Raw genomic sequence first — 19,799 nt, forward strand, 5'->3', positions numbered from 1 at the left:
TTTTGGAATTCCCTCTGTAAATGCTCCTCCATTCTTTGTCACCTCATTTTAAACATTTTAAAAATCCTGTTTTTTTTTTAGTAGTTTGCTGGCTGATGTGGCTTGGTGGCAAGTTTTGTCTGATAATGCTTTCACAAAGTATTATCATAAATGCTGTTTTGATTTGGCAAAGTAGGTGGAGTAGCATTCATTGACTTTAATGTGAAGAGCTGATTTCCAAGTTAAAATTAGCTTCATTCTGGTTAATTTGCATTTTAGAATTTATTATTTTTCAAGATGTAAAGAAAGTTAATACAAGAGCCCGTATTTTTGTGGCTTATTGTTCCTTTCAATTGCAATATTACTAATTGTTTCTAACATTATTCCTTCTAGTCTACGTTCCAGATGAATGGGAGGTTGCACGCGATAAAATAGAGCTGCTAAGAGAGCTGGGGCAAGGTTCCTTCGGTATGGTCTACGAAGGGATTGCAAAGGATATTGTGAAGGGATACCCAGAAACTCGTGTGGCGGTGAAAACTGTTAATGAGTCAGCCAGTCTTCGAGAGCGCATAGAGTTCCTGAATGAGGCCTCAGTGATGAAGGCATTCACCTGTCACCATGTGGTATGATCCTTACAGTACTCCTTTTCTTTTAATATATCCTTAATCTTATTGTGCCTGCCCTCCTTCCACACTCCAAAGAAGTCCCAGGTATGGAAATTCAGACAAATGAGTAATGTCTTCAAGGCTTCTCACCAAGATGTAAAATAATGAGCTGATGATTAAAGGAATATCTCTCCATCTGCCTCACATTCACACACTGGTCAGAGATGGATTGAAATGTTGTGGTAGGTATCAAATTCCAGACTGATTCCTAAGGAAGTGAAAGTAAGACCACAAATAATGTAGTCAGCTGTTGGGCAAAGGAAGCCAACCAGCATCTTGAATGACTAAATTGGCGTACAACACATTTTCAATAAAAGCTTGAGTCGGTGTGCAAGTGTTAATCAGAAGTATCACCATAATAAATCATCATGCAGAGTTTTGATAAAAGATGTAATACGTTATTCTTGTTGAATTGGAGTTGAGCTGAAGTTTTTCTTTGTAGGTCCGTTTGCTTGGTGTTGTATCAAAAGGGCAGCCTACACTGGTTGTCATGGAACTGATGGTCCATGGCGATCTAAAGAGTTACTTGCGCTCATTACGGCCAGATGCTGAGGTAATATTCCGACCATATACGGGTTACTTAAAACAATCGAAACCAATGCCATCAAGCTGCTTGTGTTATGTGCCCTGATGTTAGGTTATTAGCACTTAAATGTAATTTGCTGCTGATGGAGTTTTAGACAAATGAAATTTTAAGATGTTATGTGTAATCTGTAATTTTTTTAATGTTATGCCTTTGGATTCTAACTGCAATGTGAAAGGAAGTGCTTTCTAAATTTATTGAATGAGATTGTTTTGGGTTGGTGAAACACTGTGTATATGTGTAGAAAAAGACAAAAAAGATAAACCCAACACTCAAGATTTTTCAGAAAATTGTGTCTGAGGAACTAAGTAGGGGAGAGTTGTGACTGTGGAGTTATTGTGAGAGTGGGGACTATGGAGTGAATGGTGAAATGGTACAAAGCAATAATGGACAAGAAATAGGAATAGGATGGAGCTTGCAGTGTGCAGTGAGGAGCTTTGGGAGAAAACAGGAGTGGGGAAAAATGATGTAATCTAGGAATGTCATGCATGTGAATGAAATAATTCCCAGCATAATTCCCAGCATATTAACTTATTATCCTCAATCAGCAGCTTGAGTTATTTGGAATCTTCTTGTTCTCTTGTATCTATAAAGAAACAGAATGAACCATTAAACTCTGACCATTATCACCCCTTACAGGTTAACCCAGGCCGCCAGCCACCCACCCTGAAGGAGATGATCCAGATGGCAGCTGAAATTTCAGATGGAATGGCTTACCTTAACGCAAAGAAGTTTGTTCACAGAGATCTGGCTGCTCGGAACTGCATGGTGGGAGAGGATTATACAGTTAAAATTGGAGGTAAGGTTTGGTGTGAAAAGGACCGCAGTACAAGGCTAAAGAGGATTCAGAAAATAATCAAGCTGATGTATTTCTGAATAGAAATCCATCACCCTCAGTTGGTCCGGATATCTGGAGGTCCAATCTATGGTCTGTGGCTGACTCAGAACATCCCTTTGATTTTAATTTTAATTTCAATTTGGGATCAGCAATAAATGAGCTTATTGTACTATCTACACTACCTCACATTTTGTGATTGCAAGATAAAACAAACAACCCTTAAGATGTGTGAGTTGGTGGATATAGGTTTGTGGAGTGGAGAGATTTCATTCTATTATACCGTGATCCAGATGACATAGTTTGGTTTCTAACTATATACGAATGAGCTAAATATCCCTTTATTTCTCTGCAACTTAGAGCCTTTAATTACATGCATTTCTGTATTTATATATGCAGAAAATTTGTGTAAGAGCCAAAAGATCTGTTTGTGTCCATTGATAAATTTCAGTCAGGCTGTTTCACTCATGAATAATGCCATTATTTTGAGGTATGGTATCATTTGATTTATTGCTGTACTTGTTAGGTATATGCTGTGTGTAATTGCTAGCTGACATGTAATTGATTTTATTTCAATAAAGATTTTGGAATGACCAGAGACATTTATGAGACAGACTACTATCGTAAAGGTGGAAAAGGGTTGCTGCCTGTGCGATGGATGGCTCCAGAATCCCTGAAAGATGGAGTATTTACTACATACTCCGATGTTTGGTGAGTCAGTCTTAAAGTAATTAAGACTGCAGTATAAAAGCTTAATTTTGCCAGGATGATCATGTTTGGCAGAGAGTTAAATTCCAATGGGATTCTTGGGAGGCAGTGCATAAAAAAAAATATCATTTACTCTGTATCATTATGTGAAATGGAGCAACTAGTCTTTGTAGACTTTACTGTAACATTTTCATCCAAGTTTGATTGCCAATGTTATTTATTCAGGAACTGTGGGTACTTTTCACAAACATAGTATTTATTACCAGTTCCTTTTTGTGACTGACCAACTCTAGAGTCATATTTGAGATCAGAATGGGTAAGGATGGCAGATGCCCTTGCTTGAAGGACTTGGTGAACCAGATGTCTTTTTACAACAATCCATAATAGATAATAGGAATTGAAGTTGGCAATGTGGTCTTTTGAACCTACTCACCCATTCAATAAAAAAATGTCTGATCAAACTTATCCCTCACTTTTTCTGTTTTTCATAACCATCGAATCTTCTACAACCCAAGAATCTGTTTCAGGCTTCAGTGTATTCAAATATGCAACCTCCACAGCTCTCCAGACCAGTGAATTTTAAAAATTTTACAACCCTCAGAGGGATGATCTCAACCTTTAATGAATGATCCCTTATTCTGAAAATATTCCCCCTTATTCTAGGTTTTATCTCATGAAGGAAAAACCGCAACCAAGATATGCTCATTCAAGTCACCTTGGATGTTACATGTTTAAGGTCACTACTCATTCTGAATTCCATTGAGTGTAACACTATTTTAAAAAATACTACAAATGCAGGAAATCTGAAGTGTATACAAAAAAACAACAGAAAATGCTAGATATACTCAGCAGGTGAGACCACATGCGGATGGTAAACAGCTAAGATTTCAGGTCGAAGAAGTTAGCTCTGTTTTTCTTCCTACATATATAGCCTGACCAGGTAAGTATTTACAGAATTTTCTGTTTTTATAGTTTTTTTGTACTCCAGAGGTCCTAGAGCTTAAAACAGTGGGCAAAAGAATTGAAAGGAAATAAGAAATTTCTTCATTCACTTTTTGAACTCTAGAATGCATTGCCTTACAGTGTAGTGCAATCAGATTTCATAGTAGCTTTCAAATTTCTAGTGTTGTGAAAGAACCCGGTGACGTTTTGGTATGCTCATGCACGAAGGCATTGAATGTCATCCATCAATGCTTTAAGATTTAAGAAATTTTTATATAGATTGGAAGTTCTTGTTTAATGTGCCCTTTGCTCAGTTTTAAACTATGTGCTTTTGTGTTCATTGTTAGGTCATTTGGAGTTGTGCTTTGGGAGATCAGCACTCTAGCAGAGCAACCATACCAAGGATATTCAAACGAACAAGTTCTTAAATATGTGATGGATGGAGCCTATTTGGATCGGCCAGAAAACTGTGCTGATAGACTGTGAGTCTGATTTAAGTTTATATTTACATCATCTCATCAACAGGTAGTTACTTTGGGCTTAGTCCATCAGCAAAGACAGTTATAGTGCCTTGACCATTAACCTATCAACTGAGTGAGCCAACCCTGGGGTTTATCTGATTAGTGTATCTTTATGATTATTCTCTTACTAAGGTTGCAATCTTCAGCAAATTCATTTAATGTAATTTCCTGCTTCCTCTCCCACAGTCTTTCTCCATCTAAGTTACCCTGAACATTTTTTTTCCTTGTCCTTGTCACTCATGAATTTTTCTTTGCTTCCATTCTTCTCTTAAGCATAGTTTTCTTTCAGCAGGGGAGAGGCGAATTGGTAACTTGATAGTCACGATTTTTCAAAGTTTTAATGCTTCTGATACTAAAAAAAAATTCTTAGCATTGCTCTGGAGTGTCTCTCTAGTTTTTGTACATGTCCTGAGAATGGTGCAGGAAATGGCTAAAAGTGAAGTTCATTTTATGCTGGGAATTGTAGTTACTTTCTAGTTGCAGTGAACGAGCTGTTAATATGGACAATGGATTTTCTCCTGTGCTATTGGAATTATGATATTGTTATGGCATGTGGAAGGTCATCCAGTCCATTGAGTTATTAGACCATAAGACATTGGAGCAGAATCAGGCCATCTGGCCCATCAGGTCTGTTCCATCATTTAATCATGGCTGACCCATTTCCCTCTCAACCCTATTCTCCTGGCTTCTCCCCACAACCTTTCTTGCCCTGACTTAATAAGAACCTATCAACCTCCACCTTAAATACACCCAATGATCTGGCCTGCACAGCCTCCTATGGCAACAAATTCCACAGATTCATCATCCTCTGGCTAAAGCAATTCCACAATGATTATTCACTTACTAAGGGTGCAATATTCACCAGATTCATTTAATGGGCATCCCTCTATCCTGAGGTGTGCTCTTTGGTTGTAGACTTCTCCCATTATAGGAGACATCCTCTCCACATCCACTCTATCTAGGCCTTACAACATTCAATAGGTTTCAATGAGTCTTCATGAACCTTTTTTGAACCCTCTCAAATGTCAGCACATCCTTTCTTTGATAAGAGGCCCAGAACTACTCACAACACTATATGTGAGCCCTCAACGGTGCCTTATAAAGCCTCAGCATTACATCCTTGTTTTTATATTCTAGTCTTCTTGAAATGAATGCTAACATTGCATTTGCCTTCATCACCACGACTCAAGTTAATTTTTGAAATCCTACGCAAGAACTCCCAAGTGTATTTGCACCTTGGATTTTTGAATGTTCTCCCCGTTTAGAAAATAGTCTACGCTTTTTTTATTCCTTCTTCCAAAGTGCTTTACAATACACTTTCTGACACTGTATTTCACCTGCCACTTCCTTGCCCGTTCTAAGTCCTTCGGTAGACTCCCTGCTTCCTCATTACTACCTGCCCCTCCACGTATCTTCATATCATCCATAAACTTAGCACAAAGCCATCAATTCCATCATCTAAATCATTGACATACAATTTTATAGGATGAGTTCCCAATACCAACCCCTGCAGAACACCACTAGTCACCAACAGGCAATCAGAAAAGGCTGCTTTTATTCCCATTCTTTGCTTCCTGCCATTCAGCCAATGCTCTATGCTAGTATCTTTCCTGTAATACCATGGGCTCTTATCTTGCTTACCTTGTCAAAGGCCTTTTTAAAAATCCAAGTACACTGATTCTCCGTTGTCTATTCTGCTTGTTATTTCCAACAGTGTCAGTCAAGATTTTCCCTTAAGCCAAACATACTGACTTTGGTCCATTTTGACATGTGCCTCCAAGTACCCGGAAAGCCTTATCCTTAACAATCCAATCCAACATTTTCCCAACCATTGAGGTCAGGTTAACTGGCCTATAATTTCCTTTCTTCTGCCTTCCTCCCTTCTTGAGGAGTTCTTGCAATTTTCTAGTCCTTAGAACCATGCCAGAAGCTAGTAATTTCTGAAAGGTCATTATTAATGCCTCCACAATCTCTTCAGCTATCTCCTTCAGCACCCCTGGATGCAGTCCGTCTGGTCCAGCTGTCTTATCTACCTTCAGACCTTTCAGCTTCTTAAGGACCTTCACCCTAGTAATAACAACTGCACTCACTTCTGCCCCCTTAAACGTCAGCTTACTACTAGTATTTTCCACAGTGAAGACTGATGCAAAATACTTATTCAGTTTGTCCATCATTTCCTTGTCCCCCATTGCTACCTTTCCAGTGTCATTTTCCGGCAGTCCAATATGTTCTCTCACCTCTTTTACTCTTTATATATCTGAAAAAACTTTTGGTATCCTTTTTCATATTATTGGCTAGCTAGCTTTCATTTTGCATCTTTTCACTCCTTATGGCTTCTTATGTGCCTTCTGTCAGCTTTAAAAGCTTCTCAATCCTCTTAATTACCCGCTTATTTTTGCTTTATTCTGTGCTTTCTCATTTGATTTTATGTTGGCTTTGACTCCTCTTGTCAGCCATGGGTGCATCATTCTGCCTTCTTCTTTGGGATGTACTTATCCTGCGTCTTCCAAATTGCTCCCAGAAGCTCCCAGCCATTGCTGCTCTGATACCATTCCTGCTGGTGTTAACTTCCAATCAACTTTGGCCAGTTTCTCTTTCGTGCCACTGTAATTCCCTTTACTCCACTGTAATACTGATATATTTGCTTCTCCCTCTCAAATTGCAGGGTGAATTCTACCATGTTATGATCACTGTTTCCTAACCCTAATTAAACCCAGTTCATTACACAATACCTAATCCAGAATAACTGGTCCCCTAGTGGGGTCAGCCACTAGCTGCTCGAAAAAGCCATCTCATAGGCATTCTAGAAATTCCCCCTTTTGGGATTCAAAATCATCACCAACCTGATTATTTTTTTCCAGTCTACCTGCATATTGAAATCTCCCATGTCTATCAACATTGCCCTTTTGATGTGCATTCTCTATGGCCCATTGTAACTTGTAGCCCAAGTTCTGGCTTCAGCTTGTAGGCCTGTATATAATTCCTATCAGGTCTTTTTACCCTTGCAGTTCCTTAACTACCCATAATGATTCTACATCTCCCGGTCCTATGTCACCTCTTCCCAAGGATTTGATTTCATTTTTTTACTAGTAGATCTACACCACCCATTAGAGAAATCTTTTTGATCTTATTTCCCCACTTTTCTTCTTTGTAATTTATTCTCTCTCAAATTGAGCTAGTTACGCTAGCAATTCTCCTATAAGTTGTGTATGTTCACTTCTTTTATTTATATGATAATTGTATGTTGCTCCAGAACTATTTATTTTCCAAGATCTGTTTCATATCTGCTCTTGTTATTTCAGACACACTTTGATGCAGATGTGTTGGCAATACAATCCAAAATCAAGACCCACTTTTGTGGAGATCATTGGGATGCTCAAAGATGATCTTCACCCAAGTTTTCATGATGTCTCTTTCTACTACAGTGAGGATAACAAGCCTCCTGACACAGAGGAATTTGACATGGATTTTGAGAATATGGAAAGCATTCCGCTTGACCCTTCTTCTTATTCACAGACCGAAACCCCTCTTAGTCACAGCCGAGACAATGGGCCCACCATGGGCCTGAGGGGCAACTATGATGAACATATACCATACACCCACATGAATGGAGGCAAGAAGAATGGGCGAATATTGTCCTTACCAAGGTCAAGCCCTTCATAACATTTTCTCTACCTCCCATTTCTTTATCACTTTCATGTATTGGGCCCTTAGAATCTCAGGACTCAATTATAGCTGCCACAGTTTGCCACATAAGGAAAAGGACCTTGCATTCATTTAAAAGAAGTCATTTTTTCTGCCAAGTGGTTGGTTATGTATATGAATCAAACTGTGAAGAGACAAAGAAAACTCGCGCATATTCTATAACTGTAGAAATATATACATGTTCATATGGTGAATACATACATGTACATACATGCATAGCTGTACATTACATATGGACATAAATATATTCTGATATATACACACACACACACACACACACACACACACACACACACACACACACACACACACTCTCTCTCTCTCTCACACTCACACATACACACACACACTCAACCATATCAGTGATTCATTTCCAAGGCAGTATCAATGTCACTGTCCCAGCCAGGAAGTGACCTTTATAACTTTCTCTGTGGAGGGCTTGAGGCTGAGTCAGAGTTTAGGCCTGATTTTCAGGGAGTGAAAGGGGATATTGGGTGGGACAACCATTTCTTCAGGTGGAAACAAAAAAAACATCTACAGTAAAAAAAAAGTGATAGAAAATACAATTTAATTTTCTTGACATGAACATTTTAACAGTGGGAATCTTGCAGATCAGAAAAGCAAAAGTAAACTGAAATCTTCTGACAAGTTCCCACACCTAACATTGATACATACCTTAAGAGAAAATCCTGGTTGGAAATCATTTCAGACGCAATGGTTGGATAACAGTTCCTCAGACCAATAGCTGCTGTTTTTTTTCTTTTGTGTGTGTGTGTTGTTTTTGTACAAATTTGATGTTTGCTGTATTCTCTCCTCTTCAAGAAAGGCTTTGCAGAAATGAAAAGTGTGCCTCTGAGGGCCAGAGGTCCTTGTGACATGATTTGTTTGTGTAGAATTTGGACCAGTGCAAGTGATTTCTTTGTTAACCTCTGGCACTTGAGGGCAGTTGTCAGGGAGCAAAGAATTTGCATCAAACTGAGCTCTGGGTTTCAGATTCTGCTTTTTGCTTTTCACAGACCTCTTTTAAAGCTTTATGTGACTTTAGAGACAACACAAGTCAAGGGGTTGACATCAACAGGTAAACGGTCTAGCCTTAAAATCAATATTCTGTATGACTAGCTTCAGAGGGCATAGTTAGGAGGAGGAAAGGATGAAGTTTTCATCACATTCTGTATCATTTTGCATTGTTAAGCAGTGAAGGGATTGTTGTTGGGTAGGTATGTGGAAAGAGCATGTTTCGGTTGACTTCAAGGCTCATGTGGTCAGCTGCTATTCTCCATGGACTGAAAAGAGAAAACTAGGAAGAGGCTGATGTGCCAAATTTTGAAACAAGAGTTAGCACATCCATAAGCTTAATTCAGTTTGCTTTTTAAGCTTCCTTCATTGAGTACAATGAGCTGGCATTCCAAGCTCACATTGGAGGTAAATGGGCTAAAGGAGGATTGTTCGGAGTGAAAGTAGAATGAAATGTTTAATTTGTTTCCTAACAATAGATAAATAATGCAAATATATTTCATGTTCATGATTCTTATCTGTCCACAGCTCAGGAGTAATTGGAGATGGCATTGCTATCAAAGTCCAAATCCTGAAAATTAATAAATAAAGACATCAGTACTGTGTTCTTTGCGAAGAACACTGAGCCCAGTGGCTCATAGACACCAGATCACCTGTAACCATCCTCAACTTTATCCAAAGCCTTACCATCCATTAAAATTAGTTATCTTCATCTGGCAGTGGACAGGATGGAGTCCTTCCTTATGCTTCACTCCAATAATTAAAGGGTCTGGGCTCAAAACCTCAAACTGTTTTCCCGTGGGAGCTGGGAAAGGAACTTGAGCTGATCCTAATCTCACAACAATCATGGGCTAGTCACAAATTAGGATAAATGCAGAGGTGCAAGCTGACCTTGAGCACCAGCTCCTTGTAAGTATAAGCTGGTAGTGTGGATGAAAAGAAGTCTAAGAGAAGTGAATGTTAGTTTTATGATGTACACCTTGCCATCTGCAAGGTTGACTAACTCACGTTAACATTGCAAATCTAATTGGTTATTGCTAAACTAAACTACAAGATCCCATTAAATACTGTCAGTATTTAACCCATCAGCGTGAGCTATTTTTTCCTAAGTACAGAGTTATATGTCCTAAAGTTTCCAAGTTTTACCTTATCATGAGATCTTGAAAATGTACGGAGGAATAATCTTCCTCAGTTAAGAAGTACACCAGTCACCAGATTTTTGTTGTTGATACCCAACAGGAGCTGTTATTTCATACAAGTCAAAACAATTTGCTCTTCTGAGATCCCACAATCCTTTCCAACATTGCCCTTCTCACCCAAAGAGGCTTTCTCAAAATTACCTGTCCACTTCACAACCACCTAGAGTGAACCAAAACCTTTCTTCATTATGCTGCTCCAGTTTACCTTTTGGCTGCCAAACTAGGCAGGGACACAAGACTCAAACTCCCAAAGATGCTGTCATTTTAATCAGTGATCAGGTAAGGTTAATTACCTTCCTCCTTGATCTGCAACAGCAATATCTGTAGATTAAAAATTGCCCACGTCCATAAATATTGATTGCATCCTGACTTTTTGTTGAATATGTAATCCGCAAATGTTGTCAACTGGATGGGAATTTCAGGAATTCGGTACAGGGAGAAGGCAAACAATTTGCCACAGTTAAAATTACACACTAGAAAATTGTGGCCAGTTACAAGGGGATTTTTAAATTCCTTTCAGTTGCAAGTGTATCTCCATTTATTTTCTACAATCCCTCTTTCAAAGTATATTTTTACAGTGCTTTTCCCAGCCTACTGATCCATGTTAAAAATAGCTAGCTGATCTCACATGCAGGCAGGTCACTTTGAAGTGACCATGAGAGAATGGAAGGAGGAGAGAACTGGCACTTTAGAACTAAAGGAGACTGACATTTATTGCCTTGTCCCAGTTTGTACCCCACCCTCAAATGTACGCCACCTTTTTGAACCACTGCAGTGTTGGCTGAGAGGTGGGGAGCTGTACAATTTTGCCCCTATAAATGAGGAAGGGGAGTTGTGCTGTCAGATCAGAGATGTTCATCAACAAATCACACTATCAGTCAAAAGGAAAGGTAAAGCTGTTCATACCTATCGAGAGCTTTAAATTATCTGTTCAGGGCTGAGCTTAAATAACAGAGAGAGGAGAATGACTAATAAAAACAGAAGATACTAGAAAAGTTCAGCCAGTCCAGCAGCCTCTGGGGAGAGGGAGTGTGTCAGGATCTTATATCAGGCAAACTAGTGCTAAGGGAGAAAGGCAAGAGAAGTGTGGCTAGGGAGTGAGGCCTTTTAGATGTACAATTATGTTGCCTTTTGGGTGGGAAAAAGTCTATAGTGAGTCTGGGAGGAAAATAACAAGATTATTAATAGAAATTGTTCTGTTGTATATAGTGTAAAGTGTTAGCTCTAAGGTGCCTAGATTTCCTTAATGTAACATAACCTAGCGGAAACCAAGTAACAGCCCCTCACTCTAATATACACTTAGAGGCTGTTTCACTCTACAGTAACCAGAGAAAAATTCACAAACTTTTGTAATTCTGAAGATTTTCTTATATTCAAAAAATTAATATTTTATTTATTTTTATTAATGTTATAGAGATCACTGTACAGAATCCCAATTTACAGTCTACGCAAAACAAAAAAGGTTTAGAGTATGAATATGTATTATTGCTGAAATGGGGCAGAAGGATATGGTGCGATGTAATTTTCTGGGACAATCTACCTCAGTACTTTTATCAGATATGATGTGTGGAATTCTTGATATTTCACAGTATTCTGTTCTGAAACTAAATGCATTTTATTTTCTCAGTGTAAAGGGCCGACTGATTTCCTACTTCATTTGAGTGTATATTTTTGTTTTTGTTTGGGGAGTTGTCCCTTTCTCAAAAGAAAAAAAAAAGTAACGTATCTGTCTTCATGTTCAAACTGGAAACTCCAGGACAGAGAGGAATGGGTGCCCAGCAAGGAGAGAGAAGGGTTTTCCTGGCTGGGTATGCAGCCAGGATAGTAAGGGACTAAAAGTTAATGTGAAATAAAGTAAAACAATGCTTTTAAATTTAAAATATGCAAATCTTTTAGTCACCAACAGTACTGGTGCATATGGCCATGTAAGTTAGGGTTGCATAAACACTAATAATTCCAAGTGGGATTCCAATTCGGGGACTGTGTCATGTCTTGCTCTTAATAAAAGTGAATATGTTAAGAGGGAAGAGTGCAGATTGAAAATAAAATCAGGGTGTACTTCATTACTTTCCAAAGCTCTCACTCCAAGCTCTAGTTGCCTGATCCATAACTTGAGTCAGCAACCCTGAATTTGACCTCAAATCCTTGTCTGTCAATAGGAGTTTCCTGATCTCCCCTCCCCTCAAATTATAACAGAAAAATTATCAACAGAATCTAAAAAAAGGTTGGCTCTGCATTTGTTAGTGTATGGGAATCAGTTGGCTCTTTATACCTCAGGCTGTGCTGTGATCTCCAACAGCTTAGTTAAAAAGAGGGTGAAAGTGTTCAAATAAATTTTATGAACCAGGCAGTCCATACACAACACACCTACACAACAAGTAGATGTGACATTGTTCCTTCGCAATGAAAATTGTATTCATTAGTGTATGTTAAGACTTGCTCCAAAAATCCTTCTCATTTTTTCATTGCTGCTATTACACCCTTGCTCCAGTTATACAACCCCCACTAAGAGAACTTGTTCAGTTTTTTTTCAATTTCGTATGGTTATGAAGTACCTAACATTGGTGAGAGATTCCCTAGCTTTTGAAAACGTGTCATTGAAGTTGCATTGTGCCATATAATCAGATCATTGTAAACAAACTTTATTAAATCATCAGTTGTTTTTAAACAAAGAAAGATGGGAAAGGAGTACAATATAATCACCGTTTTTGTTTGGCAGGTATAGTGCGCTGAATTCCCAGACTTGATCATTCTTACTCTGGTTCTACCCCTTGGGGTTAGTTGCTTAGGTTTTCAGTGAAAAGCAAAAGTTCTAACAGGTGTGCTGTCTGAACAGAACCAGTTCATAGTGTTCAGTGATTCAGCTCTTGGGTTTGAAGATCTCCCTATTGGGAGGTGGCTGAAGAAGCCAACATGGGACCTGCAGAACCTGCCATAAGTAGGGCTAGGTGGAGCTTGTCAAGGCAGTTGGGGGTGGGTCATAGTGGGCTTCTGTGTGCTGTTAATAAATGGACTCTAGGCTCTCAAAAACATCTTAAATGTCCCTTCATTTTGAGTATTCACGAGCCAGGGTTCTAGTAAGTCAATAAAGGCATTTTTTAAAATAAGTCAGTTTCTGTGAACATCCTTGAATTGTTCCTTTGTGGACTTAATGGAGCTTGGCAATGATAATCTAATGTTTAGTGTGGGAACAACCTAACCTGCCCATAGAATTGACTGACAAAGTTAGGGCTTCAGTATTTGAGATGTTAACTGAGCAAAACAGAAAGAAGGAAAGCTGCTTATTGTTAACATTGAAAAATCCAAGTACCTTAAAGTATCTGATGGTTCAAATATTTTTGGTCACATTTTTGTAAATACAATAAGACATAAGATCTGGGAAAAAATTAATGTGATATAAAAATCGGTATTTGCATGTTCACTGAAATGGGTTGTTGCTTCCATTGAGGAAGCAGCAGTCAGGACTGTAATGTGACTGAGCCATTCTGTCTTCAAAGTATATGGGAGACTGAAAGGTGCCATTGGTTCTGTCTCAGTTAGGTTAGATGTTGATAACTGGATTAACCCCAATATCGTGATATGGAGTCTATAGAAGCTGGAATCTGGAACTTAAGTGCACAAAGCAAACTGACTAAGACTAAAATACCACAAAAAACTCTGTGAGTCAAGCAGGATCCGTGGATTTGCTTTGTGCATTTGAAATGTTCAATTTCACAAGGAACTCTGTTTAGAGTTAGCAGTGAAGCATTTCCTTCAATATGGGCATTTCTATATCTAAAGCAATTTCTTAGTTATATAAATCAGGCTGGAGAAATAAATCTGAACAAGTTAGTTTTCTTTACAAAAGTATTAACCAATCAGATTACAGAATGAGTTTCCAAGAGAAAAATAGCAAAATTCTATTGATTACCAGAGATGCAGATTGTAGGGATGCTTGAATCTCAGATAAATTCTGAATTTCTGAGATCATGAATATGTGGTCACCACTGATTTAAAAATGTTTTGTTTTTGTTCCAGACTAGAAATTATTTTTCCAGGCTCGAAATTATTGTTGCTAACAAAACAATGTCCATTTTTTGTAAGGCAATTGTCTCCTTATTGGAGTCTAACATAATGAGATTCCATCAAACAGAATAAAATTCATTGGTACCAATTATTTTGACCACTATGATTATTATGGCAGTTTCGTGAAATTAATTATTTGTTAATGTTACACACATGTTTTTACCATGTTTTGGGGACAATTGTGTTTTGTTCCATTTCCGTCTAAAATCTGAACAAGTCCTTTTAGCATTTATTGGAGCAAGGGTAAACCCAGTTATCAGGGGTGTTAATATGCAAACCAAGCAGGGCCATAAAAACAGATTTCCCTTTTTAATTATTAACCAAGTCAGAATTTTATTGTGTTTTTTGGCAAGAATTTAAATGAAGTGATTTAATATATGTGATTCAGAGCTGAAGGGAGGGTGGGTGCAGTAAGTCTTTGTGCAGATGTAACATGTCTTTTGCAAACTACTTTTATTTCTCTTGTGCAAGAAGATAACAGAGTGGAGATGTATGAGTAAGCTTAGAGATTTTGTGCACAATTTATTTTTGCATTTTGAAATGAGCCTGGGAGGAAGTGTAAATATAAATCACCACTGTTCAAAGTGGTTGCTTCTAAAAATTATATCTGTCTGATTTCAAATTATGCCAGTTAGCACAAGCAAATGTATTGGAATAAAATGTGTTGGCTTTCAGTCTGTAAATATACGTCTGATGTAAAATGAAGAAAGTGTGTTTCATTAGTGAACGGAGTATTGGCAGGACAACTGTGTGTTATTTCTGATACAGACTCCAAATGCAGAGTCTTCTAATTGTGTTACCAGTGCTCAGTGACAGTCTCCAGCAATATTTTTTGTTATCTTTTTGTTTGGAAAACTGGAACTTTGTTTATGCCAGATTGTATGTCTATATTAAACTGAAGAAAGGCAATCTGTTTGCCATGGTAGCCCATACAATCAGAGGAGCATACAGCATCTTCACTGAGTGAGTTACGAAGCAAAGTTGAACCCAAACCTGAGAACAAAAGTGGAATTGCCCTAAGTTTGGAATTATCCAGAAGTCCGGTTTCTTGCCTACCTTGCTCTAACTCTTGTCTTCATGTCCATACTCCAGTGTGAAACTACATGTTTTTCCAGTGACAAAACTGTCATTTGGAAGAGAGTTTATAAGCTGTGGACTCCAAAATTGGACTGCCCTGGACCTTGTAACCTATTTATCTCACCTGAACTCAACTCACACAAGGTTGGATGAGGGAATGAAGAGACAGTACAACTGCTGCACCCGAACTTTTAAACAGCTTTTGTGGACATAAAGCTGGCTCCTTTTGAGAGCTTGAATGATCACTTCTTGAAATTTCAAGTACATGGGAGACAATGATTTAATCTTTTCTTTGTGTATTTTTCAAGGGGGAAAAAGGCTAAATTTTAAGTCAGTTGTTAATACTGTGCTTGGCTTGTTGTTTCTGTAGTAAAAATGCAAAACCTGATTCTTGAAGCAAAATGTAGTCTTCAATTGGCTTCTGCCTACTTTGTTTTCTGACAGAATTGCTTGCAATTTACCCTGCTACTAAATGACCCTTGGTTTTGGAACAACAGTTTCCCAAAAAGTCATATACTGTATACATACATCAATATGCCAAGCCACACACACAAAATGCTGGTGGAACACAGCAGGCCAGGCAGCATCTATAAGGAGAAGCACTGTCGACATTCCGGGCAGAGACCGAAAGTGCTTCTCCTTATAGATGCTGCCTGGCCTGCTGTGTTTGCTCAATGTGCCAATGTTTGGCATTATCTTCGGGTTCAAGTTATGTTCCAATTTTTGGGCTTGGAATACCACACAGAATTTGATGGTTTAATGCTCTGTCAAATCCATTTTGATTAATATGTTTCTCTTTGGTAACATCATCTAAAAGTAGTTTCAGTTTTTAACATGGACATTATGAAGCCCTTTTTTTTTACTGCACCATACTCCTTTCCTGACCATTCCACTTTATGTAAATTGTCCTTTCTTTGTCAACCAGCCAGTGTTGGAAAAATTGGGAAAGCAATATCTTTGATTCTCAACACAGTATCCATTCCTAGTCAGTAATTGCTGCCTGTCCATTGAACTGTCTGAGACTGTACTAAACTACTTACAACCTTGCTGCTGCTATATGTGACCACACTAAGTTTCGTTTTGCATTTCAGAACTGCACCATCATTAAAGCCATCTGTATCAACCTCTGTAACTGCCCAATATTGTCTGCCTCAACTCACCTATTACTACACCCTTCTTTACCTCCAGCTGTAATGCTAATCCATCACTGGCTAGATCCTCTCAATCTCCTTAAAATTGGGTAGCAGAGCTTTGAATGACTTTATGTCCTAACAATTATGTCTGTTTATTTTTCCCAGCTCTAATTGTTGACCTACACTGACACCCACTTAAGCAGAAACTCGATTACATAAATTCTCATGATTGTTTACATGAGAGAAGCCTAGACCAGTAATCCAGAGACCCAAATTCAATTGAGCTGTCAAACTTTTCAGTTAATAATCTAGAAATTGGCAAAAGCTGATTATTACCAAGGACAATCACAAAAATACCATCTGATTCACTTGTCCTTTAGAAAAGGAATCTGTCATCCTTGTCCAGTCTAGTCTCTATGTGACTGCAGGCTTACAAATGTGGTTGCTTCTGACATAGAAACAAAGAAAGCATACAGCATAATACAGGCCCTTCAGCCCACAAAGTTGTGCCGAACATGTCCCTACCTTAGAAATTACTAGGCTTACCCATAGCCCTCTATTTTTCTAAGCTCCATGTACCTATCTAAAAGCCTCTTAAAAGACCCTATAGTATCCACCTCCACCACTGTTGCCGGCAGCCCATTCCAAGCACTCGCCACTCTCTGAGAAAAACTTATCCCTGACATCTCCTCTGTACCTACTCCCCAGCACCTTAAACCTGTGTCCTCTTGTGGCAACCATTTCAGCCCTGGGAAAAAGCCTCTGACTATCCACATGATCAATCCTCTCATCATCTTGTACACCTCTATCGGGTCAACTCTCATCCTCCTACGCTCCAAGGAGAAAAGGCCAAGTTCACTGAACTTATTCTCATAAGGTATGCTCCCCAATCCAGACAACATCCTTGTAAATCTCTTCTGCACCTTTTCTATGGCTTCCACATCCTTCCTGTAGTGACGTGACCAGAACTGAGCACAGTACTCCAAGTGGGGTCTGACCAGGGTTCTATATAGCTACAACATTACCGCTTGGCTCCTAAATTCAATTCCACAATTGATGAAGGCCAATACACCATATGCCTTCTTAACCACAGAGTGAACCTGCGCAGCTGCTTTGAGCGTCCTATGGACTCGAACCCAAATCCCTCTGATCCTCCACTCTGCCAAAAGTCTTATCATCAATACTATATTCTGTATTCATATTTGATCTACCAAAATGAACCACTTCACACTTATCTGGGTTGAACTCCATCTGCCACTTCTCAGCCCAGTTTTGCATCCTATCAATGTCCTGCTGTAACCTCTGACAGTCCTCCACACTATCCACAACACTTCCAACCGAAACAGAAAACCTACAGCACAATACAGGCCCTTCGGCCCACAGTGCTGTGCTGAACATGTACTTACTTTAGGAATTACCTAGGGTTATCCATAGCCCTCTATTTTTCTAATGTACCTGTCCAAGAGTCTCTTTAAAAAAAAATCCTTATTGTATCCACCTCCACCACCAACGACAGCCGCCCATTCCATGCACTCACCACACTAGTGTTTTAAAAAAAAATCAACTTGCCCCTGACCCACAACACCCTCAACCTTTGTGTCATCATCAAATTTGCTAACTCATCCCTGCACTTCCTCATCCAGGTCATTTATAAAAATCACAAAGAGTAGGGGGGTCCCAGAACAGATCCCTGAGGTACACCACTGTTCACCGATCTCCATGCAGAATATGACCCATCTACAACCAGTCTTTGCCATCTGTGGCAAGCCAGTTCTGGATCCATAAAGCAATGAATCCCATGTCTCCTTACTTTCTCAATAAGCCTTGCATGGGGTACCTTATCGAATGCCTTGATGAAATCCATATACACTACATCTACTGCTCTTCCTTCATCAATGTGTTTAGTCACATCCTCAAAAAATTCAATCTGGCTCATAAGGCATGACCTGCCTTTGACAAAGCCATGCTGAGTATTCCTAATATTATTCCTCCCCAAATGTTCATAAATCCTGCCTGTCAGGATCTTCTCCATCAACTTACCGACCACTGAAGTAAGACTCACTGGTCTTTAATTTACTTGGCTATCTCTATTCCCTTTCTTGAATAAAGGAACAACATCAGCAACCCTCCAATTTTCCAGAACCTCTCCCATCCTCTTTGATGATGCAAAGATCATCGCCAGAGGCTCAGCAATCTCCTCCCTCGCCTCCCACAGTAGCCTGGGGTACATCTCATCTGGTCCCAGCGACTTATCTAACGATGCTTTCCAAAAACTCCAGTGCATCCTCTTTCTTAATATCTATATGCTCAAGCTTTTCAGACTGCTGCAAGTCATCACTACAATCGCTAAAATCCTTTTCCATAGTGAATACTGAAGTAAAGTATTCATTAAGTACCTCTGCTATTTCCTCCGGTTCCATACACACTTTTTCACTGTCACACTTGATAGGTCCTATTCTCTCACGTCTTATCTTCTTACTCTTCACATACTTGTAGAATGCCTTGGGGTTTTCCTTAATCTTTGCCTGCCCAGGCCTTCTCGTGGCCCCTTCTGGCTCTCCTAATTTCCTTCTTAAGCTCTTTCCTGTTAGCTTTATAATCTTCTAGATCTCTAACATTACCTAGCTCTCTGAACTTTTTGTAAGCTTTTCTTCTTGATTAGATTTATTACAGCCTTGGTACACCACAGTTCCTGTACCCTACCATAACTTCCCTGTCTCATTGGAACGTACCTATGAAGAACTCCACACAAATATCCCCTGAACATTTGCCACATTTCTTCCTTACTTTTCCCTGAGAACATCTGTTTCCAATTTAAGCTTCCAGTTTCCTGCCTGATAGCCTCATAATTCCCCTTACTCCAATTAAACACTTTTCTAACTTGTCTGTTCCTATCTCTCTCCAATGCTATTGTAAAGGCGATAGAATTATGATCACTATCTCCAAAATGCTCTCCCGCTCAGAGATCTGACACCTGGGTAGGTTCATTTCCCAATACCAGATCAAGTACAGCCTCTCCTCTTGTAGGCTTATCTACATATTGTGTCAAGAAACCTTCCTGCACACACCTAACAAACTCCACCCCATCTAAACCCCTTGCTCTAGGGAGATGCCAATCAATATTTGGGAAATTAATATCTCCCATCATGACAACTCTTGTTATTACACCTTTCCAAGATCTGTTTCCCTATCTGCTCCTCGATATCCCTGTTACTATGGGGCAGCCTATTAAAAAAACACCCAATGAAGTTATTGACTCCTTCCTGTTCTTAACCTCTATCCCCAGAGACTCCGTAGACAATCCCTCCATGGCGTTCACCTTTTCTGCAGCCATGACACTCTGAATAACAGTGCCATGCCCCCACCTCTTTTG

The 19,799-nt window shown here is 39.1% G+C and overlaps 1 protein-coding gene across 2 annotated transcripts in view; it reads left to right on the forward strand.

Moving 5' to 3' along the window:
• The window catches only part of LOC132406081 (insulin receptor-like), a 217,360-nt gene extending 201,679 nt beyond the window's left edge, over positions 1 to 15,681 (forward strand). For both annotated transcript variants that reach the window (XM_059991287.1, XM_059991288.1), the window contains 6 exons: positions 373 to 602; positions 1,087 to 1,197; positions 1,867 to 2,026; positions 2,644 to 2,773; positions 4,060 to 4,194; positions 7,536 to 15,681. In XM_059991287.1, coding sequence (XP_059847270.1) covers positions 373 to 602; positions 1,087 to 1,197; positions 1,867 to 2,026; positions 2,644 to 2,773; positions 4,060 to 4,194; positions 7,536 to 7,896 — 1,127 coding nt within the window. In that variant the 3' untranslated portion in view covers positions 7,897 to 15,681. The remainder of the gene's footprint in view (positions 1 to 372; positions 603 to 1,086; positions 1,198 to 1,866; positions 2,027 to 2,643; positions 2,774 to 4,059; positions 4,195 to 7,535) is intronic.
• The last annotated feature ends 4,118 nt before the right edge of the window (positions 15,682 to 19,799 follow it).

Source organism: Hypanus sabinus, chromosome 16 (assembly GCF_030144855.1).
Source record: "Hypanus sabinus isolate sHypSab1 chromosome 16, sHypSab1.hap1, whole genome shotgun sequence".
NCBI lineage: Eukaryota > Metazoa > Chordata > Chondrichthyes > Myliobatiformes > Dasyatidae > Hypanus > Hypanus sabinus.